The sequence below is a fragment of the Barbatula barbatula genome (genome assembly GCF_947034865.1).
Source record: "Barbatula barbatula genome assembly, chromosome: 1".
NCBI classification, from domain to species: domain Eukaryota; kingdom Metazoa; phylum Chordata; class Actinopteri; order Cypriniformes; family Nemacheilidae; genus Barbatula; species Barbatula barbatula.
Window position 1 is genome coordinate 17,158,584 of NC_136766.1, and position 20,497 is coordinate 17,179,080.

The following is a 20,497-nucleotide window of genomic DNA, read 5'->3' on the forward strand; positions in this document are numbered from 1 at the left end:
CAAGGTCTAAATGGCAGCGCTATGTGACACAAGTTTCAGCTACTGTCGTCTCTGAGATGTGAAGAAAAGCACTCTAACCTTTGAATAAATCAGGCTTCTATTTTAGAGAAAGAAACAGAAAGGGAGAGAGAGAATGAAATTACAATATTTATCTTTGCATCATTCTCTCAACACTGTTGCAGCCTCCATCCACTAATATCGGAGACTTCTATGTGCAAATCTAATCAGTGGATTCTCAAAAATGGAATTTGGGGCTGGTTAGCGGGGGAACAATTCGTTGGACCGACACCAGTCCCAGCTGGTAATAAGATTTCCTGTGCTGAATGCCTCAGGGAGAGGACAGAACTAAGGAGAGGGTTTGACCCAATACATTTAAAAGCCCACTTTTAAAGTGAGGACAGCAGCCAGCTGAAGAGAAGAGAATAATGATAAATATTTATTAGGGGAGTTTGGGAAAATGATTCAGGGAGAGGTCACCGGTTGAGGGATGCCATGTATTATTAGATACAATGCATTTTAAAGTTGGTAAAATGTGACCGGAGAAATGAATTGTTTGGGAAGGAAATGCATGAGACTGCTATTATACAAATATGTTTGCACACTATAATTTGCACTGTCAGTGTTTGTCTGAATGGGAATATATAAATTATTTTGCTAATTGTTTGTGTGTGTATGTCATTGTGTCTAAAGATGATCTGAATCGAACACATCAGCACTGCGTTCTAGCTGGTGACACTCCTAGATTCAGCTCCACACACAGAGTTGCACAGGTGAGAGTTGTCTCCATTGTCCTCTATTTATTACACCTGTTTCCTGACCAAACATTTTATAAGTATGTGTATTATCTGGGGTTTGAATCCGCGACCTTGATGTCGCTAGCCCCATGATGTACCAGTTGAGCTACAGGAATGCTAAAGGGACAGTCCATCCAAAATTTTAAATTCTGTCATGAATTACCCAAAAGTTTATAATAAATATATATATATATATATATACATTTCTTGGTTCTGATGAACACAGAGAAAGATATTTTGAAAAATGTTAGCAACTGACATTTTTGGGACATCATTGACTACCAAAGTAGGAAAAGTTACAATGGTAGTCAAAGGTGCTCTAGAACTGTTTGCTTTCCTAAAGTCTTCAGAATTTTTTGTATTGTGTTCAACAGACCAAAAAACATATACATTTGTCCTACTATGGTAGTCAATGATGTCAATTGCTAACATTTGTACAAAGATCTTCTTTGTGTTCATCAGAACAAAGACATTTATACAGGTTTGACGGTGAATAAATGACAGAATTTTCGTTTTTGGTGTACTATCCCTTTAATATAATCCCTCTTCTTTGTCTCCGTATTAAAACCTTAATGTTATCTGCTTGTTTCTTCAGTGTTGCACAGGTACGCTGGACTACATAGAAAAGCGTTGTTCAGAGGCCTTGGAGAACTTGCACACGAATGCCGAGACTAACACCAAGAGCTTGTGTTCTCTCCTTCCGTCAACCCTGCAGCACATCGAGGACATCCACAACGAGGTGTGTGTGTGTTTGCGTGAGTGCAGGTGTGTTTGAACCATTGTTATATTGTGTACTCATGACACCAAATCCCTAGCACCTGCCTCTGACCATAACAGATGAGGTTGCTCGAAGGTTTCCTAAAGGTTGTGCTCGGCATTAAGTATTTCGGGCCCTATAGAATAGCTCTTTCATTGACTTGACCATCAGTGTTGCCTTCGTATGGGTCTCGTTTGAACCCGGACTCACCTGGATTACCATTCAGCGCCTTAAAACCCCCCTAAAAATATTAAAGTGCTATATATACACCCTTGCCCGGGGCAGCAGAGTCCCCGGAGGTTACGGACCTCAACACTCTGACCTGATTGTGGCTATTTTGTTGAAATTGCCCACTAGTGCCTGTGTGGGTGTTCCTAAATGATGTATTGTATTATTTATTATTGATACACGTTTTTCTCGCTGTTCTGGCAGAGCTCTGCGTCTAGCTTCTGTTGAGTGTGGTGGACTGCATAGAGATCAGTGTAGGCAGTCCTTAAAGGGTTTTTGGTGTTTGTGTAAGAAAAGTGTTGTCTAAGCAACAAATATCCGTAGTTGGATCCATTTTTGCACGCACATTTAAAATTGGTTCCTTATGACACATCGCTCTAGGTTTGACATCAGTGTTGACCAAACACCATCACTGACCGCAACATACTAGGGTTGAATGAGCAAATTTGTATGCCCTTGGTTACGTACGTTATGCATCTATAAACTTTGTATTGTCTGAGCTTATGTGCATGCACATATGTGCCTCTACACCTGTAAATGTGTGACCATGTGTGCATATGTGTAGCTGTGGGTTTACAGAGCAAACAGTACAGACTGCCCTCTTTTGATCAAGTCCCAGCGGTGCTTTGGGTAAATTGATTGGTTGAGATGTGCATAAGAGATGTCTAGAAACCTTAACCCATTTGATCTGCAGTGTTGCTATGCTTACAGTTTAGCATGGTGAGCATCTGATCACTGCTGTAGCTAGACAGACAGTTTGACCACCTGTCACAAACCCCTTTTGTTTCCGCCTTTTCCTCTCTTTCACCCCTCCAGCATATGCAGGTGGCATTTAGTCTCAGTACCTCACAGCAGCAGACGGTTTGGCTCTAAATGCCAGTCTCATAGTTTTCAGCTCTGTGCCTGTTGCAGGCCCGCTCCACAGGAAACAGGCCTCCATGTTGGCTCAAAGCGCCCTGCACTGTGTGGGCTTTAAACATAGAAGGACAGACAAACAGCACGGGAGGGGGACGACAGACACAAAAGCGGCTGCTAGCATTTGTAGCCTCCGGCGTCTGTAGAGGGTCTCTCAGTGGTCGGTATCGGTGTGAAGTGAGTGTAGGTTTGAACCAACACAAAGTGTAGCATTTCTTTGAAGGCGGCCATATGTGAAAGTGAACTCTGGACGTCTGATCTCAGTCCAGCTGAAGATGATCCCGTTCTGACAAGTTTGAATAGATGCTTAGAAACGGATACCCGACACAAGTATTTATGTGGCGTCTAGGAAAAAGAACATCAGCTGGGCAGTTTTTCAGCTCTTTGAATAAAGAATCAAGCATGTTTGAACCAAATTTGTACATTTTACAGAATCTGAATTGTACAAAATGTTGAAGTCAACAATATTATATACACAAAGAATAACAAGCAAACAATATATATATATATATATATATATATATATATATATATATATATATATATATATGTCTGTGTACTGTGCATAATAATTTTGTATTTATAATATATATATATATATATATATATATATATATATATATATATATATATATATATATATATATATATATATATATATATATATATATATATTATAAATACAAAATTATTATGCACAGTACACAGACATACTGTATATTGTGTAAACACAAACTTTTATTCTGGATGCGATTAATCACGATTAATCATTTGACAACCCTAACAAAAATATGATGAATCACCATATTATTATTTTGTGTTCCAAAGAACCATCATTACAGTCTATTTTTAGTATAATAAGTGTGAAAAATCTACATAGAATAACATAAATAATATTATTATAGCCTCAAATCCCACTTTTTCTTTGCAGTGCATCAAACTAAAGTGTTGTGTGAATCTTTTTGTTGCTGTTGTGTTGTCTGTCTGTCGGTTGTAACTCTTAGATGTTGTTGTTTAGAGAATGAATTTCAGAGCACTGCTTTGTTTTTCACTTGTGGGATGAAAAATATTAGGTGCTTACATTTAGATTTGGGGCAAGTACACAGGTACACACATGCACGTGGCTACAATAAGCATCCTTAGGAGGGTTAACTCATCACTTCAAAAGTCAAAGATGAGCAGATTCCCAGAGGAGAAAGACTGAGAGCCTGTGGTGTATTCTGTTGCTCCCTGTAGAGGTAGAGAAAGAGAGATTGATGAGATGAAGAATGAAAGCAATGAAGAAGAATGAAAAGCAGCGGTGAGGAGGAGAGAAAAGTGAAGTGTGTGTAGGTGCTAGAAGGTGTAACGTTTGTGGAAGTGTGTGATAAATCTTTACTTCTCTCCTGGGTGTCACGTAGCAGCAAACAAAGGGAACACAACAACAAACAGGAAAACAGGAAATGCAGATGTCATCATCCCTTCCTATTGTGATGACACAGTTATGATCAGCACAAGACAAGGCAAATAGTGTATGTATGTGTACAAATAGGTGAAAGGAGCATTTTTGAAAGTGAAATAATTTAAAGACATTTGTAATGGTCCTCTCAGTGAATTGTCTTAAATCTTATTTCAAAAGGATTGTTTTAGTGGTAAATGTACGCGTAGGTTTCAGTAAAAAACGCAAACTACAGGCAACATCAGAGCATCAGGCGCGGATGTGGCAGGAAAAGCACGTTTTAAACGTCATTTTTGTGCCAGTGAAAAGCATTGCTGAAGGGGACGAACGCAAAGTGTCATCTTGGATAAAGAGAAAATAGCATTGATATTTATTATTCAGTTTGCCTGTGTGATCGAAACGGCTATGTTATGAGAGACAGTTGACAAATCTCCCTTTGAAATTTCCACTTCTACAGCCAGCGGTGTAGTCTAGTCTTTTGTAGTTAGTATACTCTGATTCCCACTCACCCGTCCCAGATCGACACCCCATGGGCACCACCAAACTCACGAATGCATAGAGTATGCCTCTATATGTAATCAAGAGCATTCTAATAGATTTATTGTGAGCAAGATTTTTGTTTTGTAAGCAAGCTGGGGGGACTTGCTGGTTTTGTTATCACACAATTGTTACATTAGCTTTGGATGGTATATGTATAAAATCCCTAAAGCACAGGTATTATCAGATGGCAATTTTCAATGCACATTTGGGATCCATGTGAAAACCCAGCTATAAAGTCTTATTTTTTTGTGATATGGTATTTCTACATAAACGTGTGGTTTCCAAAAAAATACCATTATGAACTACACATAAAAATGTTTTAGGCATTATTGGGTGTTCTATTGATTCCCATCTGCATCCATTTTGTTTTGAGCAAGTGTAACACAGCTCAATAAAAGGAAGGAAGGAGGTGGGAACCGGCGAACAGAAAACAACTTTTTATTAATAAATAAAAGCGTAGATAGACCCCCTCACTGGCGACTGCCGGCGACACACAAACCACAACATAAAGTCCAGGCCTGGTCCTCTTTCACTGACGGTCCAGTCGCTCGTCCTCTTATGCTCCAATCTCCTTCGTGATACGAGACCAGGCTCTCGTCCCGCCTACCTCACTACAGCAGGGTTATATTTTTTTTTAGCAGGGCAACCAATATAATGTAAAGAATATCCCTTGAAAGTATAATCTTTAGATTTTGCCTGACTAACACCATGTCAAACTTACATTAAATCATATCAAAATAAATGGTTAAAATCACACTCTAAAGCTTGTCACTAATAACTATATTTCTAGCCGAGTTTTCACACACTGGGTCACACTTTAGTGCAAGTCTGCCAAATGCCTGAATGTAAATGTATTGTCAGGAGCCGCACATATTTCTTTTGCATGGCTTTTATCTACTTTTTGAACTTTCTGTTTTATGAAAGGTCTTAATAACTTTTTTTTTTTAAACCTCTTATAACCCATAAAGCTCCTGCACTTTATCTCTCTTAATAACTCTTTTAACATCAGTCCTGCACTTCCTTTTCTCAAACCTGCATGTTTTAAAACCGAAACGTTAGATGCGCAAGCGAAAAATATCGTTTTAAATGTTTATTTACAACTTTGAGCATTGGGATCGCAAGACGAGGGCAATGTACTTATTTTGGATTTTCATAAAAAATTCGACCAAAATCCATATTTTTCACTTTGGCGTTCAACACATTCCATACCAGCAGCATGGCTCTCATTTGCTTAGAAGCTTCACCTACATCATTCGTCATATTATTAGCTGCTGCTCCATAGGTGTGATGTGGTGCACTTGAAAAACTTTGACCAGCAAATTGTGTCTGTTGTGACAGTTTTTTTTTTATTGAAGAAAATATTGTCTTTTTTCTTGTCAGAGTGGCCAGAATGCATAATTTCTATGATAAAATGAAAGACATTGTCTTTTGGGGAGAATGCCCCCAGACCTATAGCACCGCACTCAATAACACAACCCAACACCCACCCCCCAAAGGTCATTTGGCTGTTACCTTTTTCACCTCTTCCGAGCATGCAGGTCTGCTTTTAGGTCCTCACTATAGCTTCAAACTTATGTGTCCATGTGAAAGTGTTTGAGAGATCATTTGCATTTGTTTTGTTAAATAATTTTTGTTGTTCTGGCTTGTATTTGCGTTCTGCATCCTTTGTCCTCTAAAAGCATGCACATCTACATGTGTTTTCTTGTTAGCGTGACCTTAACGTGGGTGTTTAGTTTGGAAAATCACTCCCAGCACTCCATGAAAATGTCCTTCCCGGTCTCTCTACCTCACTGACTTCAGGTGACCAACAAACACTCCCTTATGCTGCTCTGTTCTGCTACTATATTGGTCACTGATGGATGGATAGAGTTTGATAAATGGATGGATGTCTGCACTGGTATTGTTTCACAGTGTGCTTATATAATACAGTACACAGGGGCCAGAGAGTGGGATAGTGAAGAATGACTAGAGCAGAAAACATTTTTGTCTGACAACCACATTTTACAGACTATCAAACGTACTCCACTGTTGTTTTTTTGTAGCTGGTGTTAAGTAAATGTCAGCTGCTTGCTATGGGTTGACCTCTTGCTCAAGGACTAAACCGGACAAAAAGACTTTCAGACTGTGTTTTCTTGTTTATAACCAAGAATATAAACAGCTCAATGTCTGTAATGCTGGTTCTGTACACTTGACCTAAAAGCCTTTATATTTTTATCTGAAGTTTGGATTTTAACACACAGTGTGAAGGTGACCGTAGGCATGTGTGATAAAAATAATTATAGTTTGTAGTTTTTTTTCTTTAAATCAATTATTTGGTATTATTAAGGGATGTAGTCTAGATAATGCAGAATAAGGCATCAATATGTGCTTTATACATAGTAATATTAACCAATATATACGTTCATAAACAAGTAGTTAGTGATGAATTTGTGTACCTTAACATAAAGTGTAACCAATTATTCTTATGTTGATTTGACCAAAACAATAGAATTCTGTGATTCAAATGGCTTATTTGTTTAAGATATGGCTATTGTTTTACATATTATTTTTATGTTTGAGTTATAAAATATATGTGTGCTTTATTGCTTTAAGGCATTCTCTCCTAGGTTTGCCTTTCTTAATTTTTTATTTTGCAATGAAATTCATTAAAGATTTTCAGCGACAGACTTTTCAGAATTTGTAATAATTGACATATGTTGGCTGGTTTAATTTAAACCTTGATGAATGATCTTGAATGAATCTTGAACAAAAATATTAAACTTTTTTTTAATTGTTAATATTTCATAAATAAATATACAGGTATTCTGTAATGTATTAAATCGTGAGCTGAGCTTATCTCTTCAGTCCTAGGTTCTCTTTTTACAATTTGATGTGTTCAAACATAGAAGTTGCTCACTGCAGCTTTAACAGGCTAATCCTCTGTTGTTCATCAGGTGGAGTTTGAGTGGCTGAGGCAGTACTGGTTCCAGGGCCGACGTTACGCTCGATTCTGCAGCTGGTGGACCAAACCTATGGAAAAGCTGGAGAAAGACTGGAAAGAGATGGAGAGAATGGTAAGAATGATAAAGTGAGATGTAAACAGGACTGCCCATCATTCAATGCTCTACACATCCGCTGCCCCTTACAAAGCATTTAGTTTTATTGAATTGCTAATTGGTAGCTAAAGGGATAGAACTATCAGCACTTTTAAACACATTTCCACACATTTCTACATCTTCTACCCAACCCCATCTTAAACAAAAACAAAAAAAGGTCCTCATTTTTGTGTGTTGCTATCCATTAGAAAAATGTAAGGAAGTTTTTATATCTAAGAAAATAACTTTTTTCCTTATGGTTCACATCAAAGGTTCCGGATTTCTATAATCACCTCTTTATAATACGTAGATTCTTAACATATTTTTAGTGGTGTTACTGTTCCCATAATAATCCTGCTGGCTCTAGATGAGCTTTGTATGCAGAGCTCTGTAATCTCTCAGCAATTTACCTAATGTAAGCATGTGTTAGAAAGGATGCACAGAGGTCATTTATACCTTAAACTGTCACTCACTGATCAGTCCTTGCAGATTGAGACATGTTTGATCCATATGTGCTCTGCTCTCAGTGTTGCAGCTTGTTTCAGTAGGGGGCACTGTTGCATCATCGTAATCTCTCTCTCTCTCTCTTTCGCACTCTGATCAGTAATCACATCTAATGTGCTGCTGGGGCTAAGGAATGGCTCTTGAGCCAGCCACAGAGTGTGTTTGTGTGTGTGTGTAGCAGGGAGACTAGTCTGTCTTAGTCTCACTGTGAGATACTAATTCTCCTTTCGTCCAGAGACAGGTTTACGAACTTTGAAATCTACCAAACGTACATGTGTCGTTGTTGTGTATTTTTGAACAAGTAATTGATTTGATTTAAATATATCATTTTATTATATAATCGATACATTTCTATTTTAGTTTTTTAAAGAATGCATTTAAAAATATGTTTATTACATTATTGCATGCATTTTTATTTTCATTTCACGAGTGCCGTGTAGTCAAGGTTTTTAAACGTAATAAAAAAAATGCTTATTTTAATGAACAAGGTATGTATTTGTATATGAATTTTTATAAGAACAAAATTCATTAAAGGATCACTTTAATTTATAGCATATCATTAAATATTTATTTAAACATTAAAGGCACAAGGAGAGAGAAATTCGAAACATCTGCATTTTTATCAGTATTTATTCTTAAGCGTCCCAGGTTATAATTGAATTTTTGTTTGAATTGTGATCTTTTTCAGGCTTTTTTCTTTCTACTCTATTTTTTTAATCAATGTAATTTAACATTGTTAAACCTCGATGGCCAATTCGTTTTCTGCATTTTATAAGTTGTATAGAGAATTCACAAGATTTGTTAGAGGTTGAATAAATCTCTCATGAATGCAATAAATATTCATTTGAATTCCTAATATCTGATATTTTCATGCCTGATTTAAATTCATTTAAGTATGGCAGAGTGTTTGTATTTGTTTAACAGACAGTCATGGCATTTAACCGAGACATGCGTTTATCTCCATTCTTGGGAATGCCGCGCTTGTCTTGATTTCAGCAGTCTGAGCAGGTCTGGGCTCTTGCTGGTCCATGTATTTCTCCGTGTGTTCACCCTCTTCCTGCTGTTTATTAAAACTGTTCCTCTCCCGTGGGGGTTTCTCTCTTTCGTTTTCCTTCTCTCTCTTTTCTTGTGTCTCTCTCTCTTGCTCTTCAGGCTGTTGTGATGCAAATTTTCACCCCTCCATTTGAATGACATCCTGATAAAACAACTCTGTGTGTGTGTGTGTGTTTCTCCCTCTCTTTCTGTCTCAAACCTGTACCTCATGAATTAATGTGAAACGCTAATGGAAACAGCGACGAAAATATGGCGGCAAATAGTAAAGAAGAAAGAAAAGAGAAGAGATGGGTGATGGATAGACATTTAAATGTGCCTAGTTTTTTGCTCGTGATAAGATGAGGTAAATGTTATCAAACATCAGGTCTCAGGCCCCTCTCCTCAATTTCTCCACACGCACGCACACACACTCTGGCTGAGAGTCTGGTCCCTACAGGAAAGCTATCGTACTTCTCATACACCACTGACATTTATTTAGTTTTTAACAATGACACACACTCTCTCTGTGTGTCTTTCTATCGTGGTACAGGTTTGCTATGCAAAATATTTTTAAATACCGTCCAAAATCACCAGCTTTGGATTTCTGTGCATGGGGCTGCAAGAGGAGCTGGAGACAGTGTGTTGACTGTCTGTGTGTGCACTGATGCTTTAGCTCTAATTTGTCACTTTTTTCCACTTCTGTCGCTCAGAGCAACACATCAAAAAGCTTTTCTCTCTGTGTTTGTGTTCTTTTTCTTTGTTTAGCTCCTTTTTGGCAGCTTATGCCATTATTTGAAGCCTGTGTAAAACGGCGGTATCTGTGTTTATGAGCTCTGCGGATGGTGTGACAGCAACATTTTAATAATTATAATTATAAATGTAAATACTAATGCTATAAAATAATATATGAACCGTATGTTTTCAAAATTCTTGCTATGTCACACCATAGGACACATGTACAGTATATTTGTCAACTATCCGTATGGAATACTGTATCTTTTTTCCATTTCAGTGGTGGTCTGTTTATTTGCGTGTGTGTAGTGTCGCGCACAATGACCATTTCATAATTTCATCCTCTCCGTCTGATGAAAGAAAGAGAGCAAGAGAAAGCGAGCAATCATGACTGCAGGGGTCACCATTGATATCTGATTACGTTATTGACCCGACGTGTGTGTGTGGCAGACAGGAAGGTAAAGACCTCTCTCCCCAGCGAGAGATGCAGGCAGAGAGTGAGGGTCAATGTAAATGTTATTGCAGTGTGAGCTCATTTGATCAAAGCCACTGAAAGGTTAAGCGAATCCAATCTGGTTTAGTGTGTCTGAGGGCAGGGGGTGTATATGTGTGGCTGTGGAGAGAGGCAGACGCAGTGAGGGGATTATCGTATAGCTGCATGGTGAAACGCTGGATGCGGTGCGGAGCGCTTCTCTCTGTCTCTAATGCGTTTAGACAGCAATTGGCCTTAATAACCTTTATTGACTTGAGTAGGTCAGTGCCAAGGATCTAATTATTCAAGTGTATCAATTTCATCTAGTTTCGAGCTGCCTCGTTCTGATAATTATTTTAAGGTCGACCAGGGCAATTAATCTCTATTCACTTATTTGATGAGTTTGTAAAACATTATAAATGTAACTGCTCTGCTGGACGTTTTCATCCTATATAATAATATTTCAGAATGCCGCTCCAAGCGCAGGCTGCCGGCATTTCAGAGCTGCTGAGGTTTTTTCCTGCGTAGCTCTTAACGGTTAGTCTTTGTGTTATTAATTTTGAAAATCTGTGCATGTTGGGACAGCGTTTCACTGCCGTTCTCTGTGATCAATGGGATACCAGAGAATATGCGGTTTTTGGCAGTTACCCACACGGAGCCATTTAGCCTTTGTTCTTTTTGTGGTGTAATAATAAAAATATGCATATAGAATTAAAATAATAGCATTTATAGCTTCATGTTTTATGTGTAGTCTTTTAACCACCCATCTGCATTGCGAGTGTGGGACTGCTAGTTTTTGAAAATCAAGGCGGCGTCTTTTTTCCCCCTTTGGAGACATTTCTCTCTCTCTCCTTTAATTTCTCAGAATGGAGGAACAGTTGTCTCCTGTCAGAACAGAACGAATCTTGCTTTAATCCCCGATCTGTTTACCTGCGTTTCTCCCTCGGTTCACCTGCTTAAACAACGGAGCAGTAATAACCCTCCCAATTTCTCTTATTACACTTATAAACGCTAAATAAAGCAGCTTCTAATAAATTTCACAGTAAGGGATGGTTTTTACTGGAGAATGGAAAAAAAGGAGAAGAAAAGAGGCAGGAAAATGGGGGGAGAGGAGAGAAACGGTGTACAGTAGATTTTGCGGGCAAAAGGTATTTATGATTCCCTTTGAAGTCCTTATTGAACAGGGTAAGCTGAATTTTAGCAGGCCGTGATACTGGGGAGGGTAAATACTTAAACCCCTTTTGAGAATTTCATGCGCTGGGATGCCACTTGCAGGCTGTGTGTTTGTGAACGAGTGCTTGTGTTTACTACCTACAGGGAGAGAGTAGCCACTAGCTTTGTACCTGCATACAGAACTTTTTTTTTTTAGATTCTCTGGGCAGCCGGGCAGAAAGACATTAGTTTTTTGTCTATGTCTGTAGGTTTGGAATCTCTTGGATGGAACATTTTCTTAGTACAGTACACAGAGATCTAACGAAAACATTCCATTGTAACAATGCTGATAAAACTGCATTTTAGTTCTTCTTTTAAATGGTTAATACATGTGTGTTTTTGAGGAATAACTACTGAATTGAACACAGTTCGCCAGGTCAAATCTCTACTTGCTAAGTACCCCAAACAAAACTTAAAGCATTCAAAGTAGACATCAAAGAAGAAAACAGTATTCTACGTGGTTTCAACGTAGAAATCTCATATAAATAAACATTATTTATTGGTTTTACATTTTCTGTGCACTTGTAAACATTTTCAGTTATTATTTCAGTTTTCTGACTTTTTTGTCAGTTCGGTTTATTGTGGTTTCATTCATTTTGTTTGTCATCTCCTAAACAGCAAATCTATTGCGTTCACATACCACCGACTTTTTTGCTGTGTGTCGCCCGTCTCTTTCTATGAAGTCCCTAAGAGGCGATTATACTTCTGGTTGTCCTGGTAACAGATATAAACGGTCATCCCGTAAGATGACGTGAGCTCCACTGTCTTCACTCCCATTGGTAGTCGCTCCTGCAGGTTGCTTTTCATTTTCGTTAAAGTTTAACATTTCTTCATTTTGTTGCGTCACTTGACACGCCCACTTTTTTCGCAAATGGTCTTTGTAAGTCGGAGTTAAATTGGGCTTCACGGGACTGCATGTTATTTAAAGCTTTTTGTCATATTGCTTGTGCCTACAGTACTGTATAATGAGTAAAGTCATTTCAAAACTATTGTTTCTTGTTTTACAAACATCCCTCATTTTTAACAATATTGTTTAATATATATATATACAATTTTTGTTTGTTTTGTCCCATTATTGTGTATTAGTAGTACAGACACAAGTAGACGGCTGAGTGCTGTACTGATGGTGTTGATCGTAACTCTCGCCAAGCTGGAGCAGACGTCTCTGACAGCAGCTGAACTCTTTGAAGTGGAATCTTATTTTTCTTAGGAAACCAATAAGTGCTTTACAATGCCTGATCTGTCTTATCTCCCAAAACCCTCTTCGCACTCTCGATTTATTTAGCGCTTTTCTTATTTATTTATTTTCTCTGCAGTTTATTCAGGCTTGCTGCTTGATCAACGAGATAAGACCGAAGACAAAGAGAATAAGATGTGGAATTACAGACCATGACTGATTAATGGCTGGGGTTAACACACACACAACATACACTGCACATACAGTTCATGATCCATACAAAACACAGGTACACACACAATCTCCTGCCAGTCAGGTGGAGCCTAACCTGCTTTGGATATGTCTTTCTCTATTTTTGTCTTATGTGTCTTTCTCTTCTCTCACCCCCGTCTTTTAATTCCTCACCAGGTTGGCTATCGCGTTGGGGCTCTTAACCGAGTTAAGCCACGGTTCAGAACAATACGGGGAAGAATGGGCGATCCTGATGGCAAGCCACTGTAAAATTGTAGGATTCGCTTGAAAAATCCCAAAGAAAGGGAGGAATTATAAAGAATATCTCGCGGATAATTTGAGAGGTTTTAGAACGAGGCAGGTGAGGGAGAGAAAGAGAGGATGATGTAAAGAGAGAGTGAAAGCTCAGCATGTGAGTTGCGAAGGAGTGCAGTCTGGTGGCTGATGCGTACTCAGAAGTTGCAGTCTTTTTGTTTGTGTTTGTTTGTTTGTTTGTGTTTGGACAGAAGTTGAGAGTAAGGGATGGCACTCTGGCTTAGATGAATAGACACAGATGTGTTTGATAGTAAACATTCTCTCTCTCTTTCTCTCTCCAAAGGGAAATGTTCCTGTAGAAATCTGTTATGATCCTATTTTTTTCAACTTGCTCTTCCGCTCACTGTCTCTCTCGTAGAGGTTCTGTGGAAAATTACGAATGGTTTTGTGACTTTATTCAGCTAAAACAGCAGACCAGACCTCAAGAAAGTAAAGAGAACATTTTATTGGCAAGGACAGTTGAAGTGGTAGCAGATTGGTCCTGAGAGAGAACGACAACCGATCCTCATAGAAAAGCTCTGGAATTGTGGGAGGTAACATCAAGAAAGTTGGAATATATCTTATTGGGATGGCTATTTGTTACTGTATGTGTGCTGTTCCCGGCTAGGGAGTTGTGACATTATAGTTGTGTCATTATTTTCAGAATACACCAAGTTTGTTTGGGTCAGAGAAGCATCTTAAGACTTTCTTCAAATAAGAGATGATTATTCAATCTGCTTTGCCTTACCCAAGACTATATTCACAATATAGAACAGCACTTTGTATCTTAATCCTTTACAATCCATGACGTATCCATGCTTGCTAGACATTGTTACTTTTATAACAACAACTAATCCTTAAAATCTGTGTTGCAAGCTGGTTAAGGGTAATAAACCCATCTTTTATTTTTCTTCTGTGTTATCTGTAATGCTATTCTACGTTCCTTCTAACACGATACTGATTGTGAGTGCATGTTTGTATCTGTCTACCCACTTATATTATTCTTACATGTCATACTAAATGACTGCTGCACATATTTCTTAAGGCGTTCTCGCTGGAGGTATTAAGCTATCCGATTTTGGAAAGAAAATTATTTTATCTGTTACACTTACTCCTATATAACTAATGCACTGGAAAAATGTGTCCTGCTATACAAGAGCCCTCAGGCTTCCCAGAACCACTGATGCATATTACTTCATTCACTTCACTTCTGATATTTTTAGCTTTTAGATGACATATAAATTACACAACACTGTCTCCCGTAACATCGTAAGCTGCACAGCTTGGGTTGGGTTTCGTTGTTTTAGCAGCGAGCCAGCGCTAAATACTCTATCACAACCGTTTTCCCAAATGTCACTTTTCAACCACAGATGAAAAAAAGACACGTAATGAAAATGGCTTCAGGTCTGCGTGATGGTAATCTTTGCGTGGAGTTCACATTCTTTTAATGGTGAAAATGAATCTGTGTGGATTGAGGGGAGAGTGAGGTTTTGGCCTGCCTCCCACTGCAAAAAGCTTTCACTGGCAGAAGAAAAGTGGGTATAAGATTGTAATCTGTAATCTCTAATCAGCAGGCAGATCCAGAAGGTGATGGAGGTGGAGAGAGATGGGCATACGTGTATACATGTGTTTGTGTACAGGAGAGCAGAAGTGAGTCAGAGAGAAAGTGATACTTTAAGGAGACAGCAGTGACGTTTTTAAGAGATGGATATTGTATCAGAACCTTTTACACAGTTTTCAAAATTGCTAACTGTTACAGAAGCAAATATTGGTCGTACCACTGTACAGTGATGTTATCGGATTGTAATACTCTGATACTTTATACCTTGATACTGAATGATTAACACACTCCATGTTCTGTGGTATGCTACCTCAAAGAATACCACGTAGCATGTTTGGGGTGGTCAGATTTCTTACTATAGATGATTTCAAAGCAACAACAGAACCAATTGTTACAGTTCATGTGCTCTTTTGTGGCCCAAACCTAACTTCCGCCATACACATCCGCAAAGAATAGTCTCTGTAGATTATTTCTGTAAACAATAAAGAAATAAGAAGTAAATTACATTAGCCAGCAAAGTGTTGTCTAGCCAATATTATTTTTGGTTAACTGTAGAAGAACCATTACTTTGCAAATCTTATTTACACGACCTATTCAACATATTGTTTATTTGATCAAATTAAAGTACAATACAATTCAACAAATTGTTTATTTGATCAAATTAATATATAATCAAATTCAACATTTTTAAGTTAACTGCGTGCCAGGCGAGTGCATCTGATGATTGTGGCCAAAACAATTCACAATTATGATTTTATTGCGATTTCTGTTGACATTTTTTAACACAATATTGATAATCTTTTTTTTTATATAAATGTAAATGTAAAACCTTATGTAAATACAGGTTTGTGACACTTTTGAAAACTATTAACTATAGTACCCAAAGTTTAGGCTTTTGTTTTGTAACATCATAGTTTTAATTACAATATATCATGTAATATTATACAGTTTGTATTTTGTATAACATTTGCAGTAAAACCATGGTTATACATATAGTTATCTATGAATAAAACCGGGTAACTACAGATTTCCTGGAATATCTTCTATAATGATCGAAGAAATGCATAACAAACCACAGTACTTTTTTAATTAACTATATTTTGTTAACTAATGCTAACTTGTTGGATTGGATTGTTTTTTTACTTGCAGTTGATGGGCTTGAACTCTTTTGAGTGGATTTGCTGCATTACCTTTGTTCTGCCTGTCTCCAAGGCAGATATCTCCATCTCATTTTTCACTCTGAACCTCATTACTTGTATATCATTGAACCCATAACCCTCTACTAATTTGCACTGTGCGACAGAAACAGGATTGTAGTATTTTGAGATGTTATTGAGAGCTTTTGGTGTCCAACTGCCTTTTTAAAACTCAGTTTTTCTTTCACCAACGAGAGAGAGCGAGGTAGGAGAGACAAACAGAGAAAGAAAATCACATAGTTTTTAGGTTTTGCCTCATTAGCTCAAGCAAAAAGCATATGTCCAGTTGTCTCTGGCTAGAAGAGCTTGAATCCCCAGTACAAAAGCCCACTGCCCATAGCGATGGTGCACAATGCCTTTAAACACTCTCACTTGTTGCGTCAGGCTCTTCAGCAGCTGGGTTTCTATTATCTGTCCCCTCCTCTGTTCTCGGACACATTGCTGTGATGTTGCGAACACATTTTTCTAATGTTTTACACTTCATATAATCCATTCTCTCAGCGTGCTGGCTCTGAGGGGAGAGGTAATTGATGAGCCTCCGAGAGCTTGGAGGGTCAATGTGGCTGAAAGGCCAAGCTCTCAATCTCGCTGTCACACACACACACACACACACACACACACACACGTATATAAGCAATGGAATTCATTTTAAAGGGGTGGAAGTACCATTTAAATACATACCTACAAACTCTGCGCTTTTCGACAAAATTTTCCGTGTTGAATCAAAATATGGCATTCTTGTGAATCGTATAGATCTGAAGAGTTTTTACCCAGAGTGGGGGCCTTGGTGATTTATCAAATGTGAGTCCACGGGTGCCATATTTTGAACATTCAATGCACAGATACAGGCAACATCATCTGTAACATCAGGCGTGGGTGAGGCATGAAAAACGCTTTCTAAATTTCATTTTTGCGCCGGTGAAAAGCATGAAAAGTGTCAATCTCGGGCAAAGTGTCCTTTCCGATAAAGAGAAAATGGCGTTGATATTTATTAATCAGTTCGTTCGTGTGATCGAAACCGCTATGCTATGAGAGAGAGTTGCCAATCTTTCTTCCAAATTTCCACTTCTACTTTCTCTCTTAATTACTCTTTTGTTTTGACATCAGTCATGCACTTTATTTTCTTCATTCTGTTTTAAAACAGAAACGTCGAGCGCACAAGCGCTTTGCTTCTGGAGGAAACGCATCCTTTGTCTTCTGAGAGGTGCACCTTCCTAAGACTTAGACAAATAAAGATCATTTTAGGTGTTTAATTACAATTTAGAGCATTTGGGATTACACGATGAGGACAATGTACACAAATTTGACCAAAATCAAAAATGTTTTACTTCTTTTTCCTGTGGCTCAAAATTAGACGGTACACATTCCATGCCATAAACACAGGTCTCATTTGCATATAAGCTTCACCTAGGTCATACGTCATGTGATAAGCTGCTGCTCCTGCAAGGAGTCATGTGGTGCAGTTGAAAAAAGTAATGCAGAAATACATTTTGACCAGCAAACTGTGGCTGGTGTTTAAATTGAAGCAAATATTGCATTTTTTTGTCAGCGTGGGCCAGAATGCATTATTTATATGTTCAAATGACAAAAAATGACAAAAAAAGGTATAAGAAGGATGCCCTCAGACCCATTGCACTGGATGTCACCTTTTTCACCTCTTCAGAGTTTCCAGTTTTATTAATACTTTTTGGAGCCACAATAGAGACTTGTTAAGAAGATCTTTATGTAAATGCTAAAAAGCGAACTTCAACTAAACAAACCGACTATGATGTAAATGCACATATTGACCCTTTCTGTACTTCCTGTTTGCCTGGCACATTATCTGTGTGTTCTGTTGGTTTCACAAGTTGATCAAAGTCTAGCTTTGAAACAATTGTGTGTGTCTGCTTGTTAAGCCAATATACTGTATGTGTTCAATAGATCGTCCTCCGGCTCTTTTGTGTGCTCATGTCATGTATTATGTCAGCGTTTCCTGTCTGACACCAGCGCTTCTGGGTTCTGCAAATATGCTGCTGTTTGGATGGCCCTTTGGCTATTGGTCAACTGGTGTCGCATCGGTTACCCGTGATCCAGTCCTAGTGTGTGCGAATGTGTGTTTATTCCGCTGCTGTTAATGTGGGGTAAAGCGAAGTGTGTTTCCTTGTACAAATACACACACCCACCTCAGTTAGTCACATGCCCTCAGTCTCACCCTCTTCACTGTGGTCCTGAACCCAAAAGCACTGCACAACATCACCAAACTGACGACAGCTAGCGTCATTCAGGGTAAACAGGCACACACACCACACACATAAGGTGGGCGCATATAGAGCACTAGATGTACGTTGGTTGTGAAAATTTCTCTCATCAACCTGCTTTGTAAACACATCACACATAGAATCTCACACACACGGAAACACACAGAGTTCCAGATTGTGTCATCTGTGTTTAGTCTGATGTGGTTTTTGTGTGGCTCAACTGACCTCGTGACCCCACAGTCGGAATTAGTCCTGAAAGTCTTTCACCCAGGGCTTTCTTAGACAGGTAACAACCGCTGACAGGTAACGCTTCAGTGAGAGACAGAAGTGCTGTCTCACGGATGAACGAGGTATGAAAAGAAATAAAGAAAAAGAGAAGGCTGCCAAACAGGTGAGGTGAATCAATGCTGAGAGCACTCTTTGCGACGCTTTCCTACCTGTCAATCACTAGCTCAAAGTCGACTTTAAGGATAGGCAGCGAGTAGGGAACATTTTGGTATGTTGCATCTTTTTAAAAGATATGAAAATAGGGCTGACTTATTTTATAACATCTAAATGGAAGCATTACTTTTTTATACACATTTACTTTCACATTTATAAACATATTAGCCTCTTCCTATACACTCCAACCCTAAAAGAAAACTTGTATTATTTTTACACAAATCTTTTTATTAACTCTAACTTTATAGCAATTTACAAATGAGGATGTCCCCAAACTAAGTTTTTGTACATTTGGCAGGCTTTGCTCATTTGTGGTACAGATTGATTCATTTGATTACCAAATTTGATTAAGTAGACCCCCCACACACATCTGTGATTCTGGGTTAATCATCTCTTTGTAAGTCGCTTTGGATAAAAGCGTCTGCTAAAGGAGTAAATGTAAATCGTTTGTGTTCTTCGGAGTCCTGCTGCAAGTGTTATACAGATTTGACCCCTGACATTAAGGAAATACATGTATATAGGTCTCTTTAAGCACTGGCTAAGAGCTTGTCCATGGGGTAGTAAAGCTTGATTTATTTATTTCTAAATAAATTAAAGGGACAGTTCACCCAAAATAAATTAAATTCAGTCAACATTACCTCACCCTCAGATTGTTTCAAACCTGCATAAATGTTAAATATAAAACATATTTGGAAGAATTTTAGTAACCAAACAGATCTCACAGCCATAGTAGGGGGTATGGTCACACTTCAGAATAGGGGGCAATTCTCGCTATTAATAAACCGTAAACTACGACTTACCCCAATAAACTCTTATTTTTTTGCTTATTAATAGTTAGTTAGGTAGTTGTTAGGTTTAGGAAATGGGTAGGATTTGGGATGTAGAATATGGTCATGCAGAATATGTCCTTTATAAGAAGGTTAATAGTGAAAATTGCCCCCTATACTGAAGTGTTACAGGGGTAATAAATACTTTCAGAGTTGGTTACTGACATTCTTCCAAATATCTATTATCTTTTAAATTGATACAGGTTTGGAACAATCTAAGAGTGAGTAAATTATGACATCATTTTAATTTTGGGTAAAATGCTTGGGTTTTTTTGTAGATTAAACATTTTCATTTTATTAAACAAGCCTCAAAATATACACAACTTAAACAAGAAAACATCACATGATGTAATTGAGTACGAATATGTGAATTTTTATTCACATAGAACCATAGTTACAAGGCAACAATGTTTATGTGTTATTTAAATCTCTATTTAACATTGTTTGCCACTTCTGTCTAGATTTGTCATTTTGCATTTCTTCCTTTAAATGACTTACTGACCGAAATGAGTTATGTGTTAACTTGTGTAAATGCAACAACAGGGTATTTTGAAGTGCTATTTACTGACTGTGGTGTTTGTAACCAGACTCAACTATTGCTGGCTGTCGTGGAGGACGAGAACACCGCGCAAGAGAACAGAAGAGAGATGGCCGACGTCCTACTAAACGCCCTGACGGACAGACAGCAACACAGACAGACATGGAGAGACAGGTAAGATGCATGTGTATAGATAGAAAAACCCTTAAGTCTCGCGAACCTTGGCTCTAACAAACACTCCTAATATTTTTTTGTTTAAAAAATCAGTTGGAGGACAATCCGTCAGGCTGAGAGAGT

The 20,497-nt window shown here is 38.2% G+C and overlaps 1 protein-coding gene across 1 annotated transcript in view; it reads left to right on the top strand.

Moving 5' to 3' along the window:
* fto (FTO alpha-ketoglutarate dependent dioxygenase) overlaps positions 1-20,497 on the top strand; it is a 112,208-nt gene that overhangs the window by 23,100 nt on the left and 68,611 nt on the right. The window contains exons 5-8 of the mRNA XM_079456366.1: positions 691-770; positions 1,390-1,533; positions 7,606-7,725; positions 20,250-20,374. Of these exons, the coding sequence (XP_079312492.1) occupies positions 691-770; positions 1,390-1,533; positions 7,606-7,725; positions 20,250-20,374 (469 nt within the window). The remainder of the gene's footprint in view (positions 1-690; positions 771-1,389; positions 1,534-7,605; positions 7,726-20,249; positions 20,375-20,497) is intronic.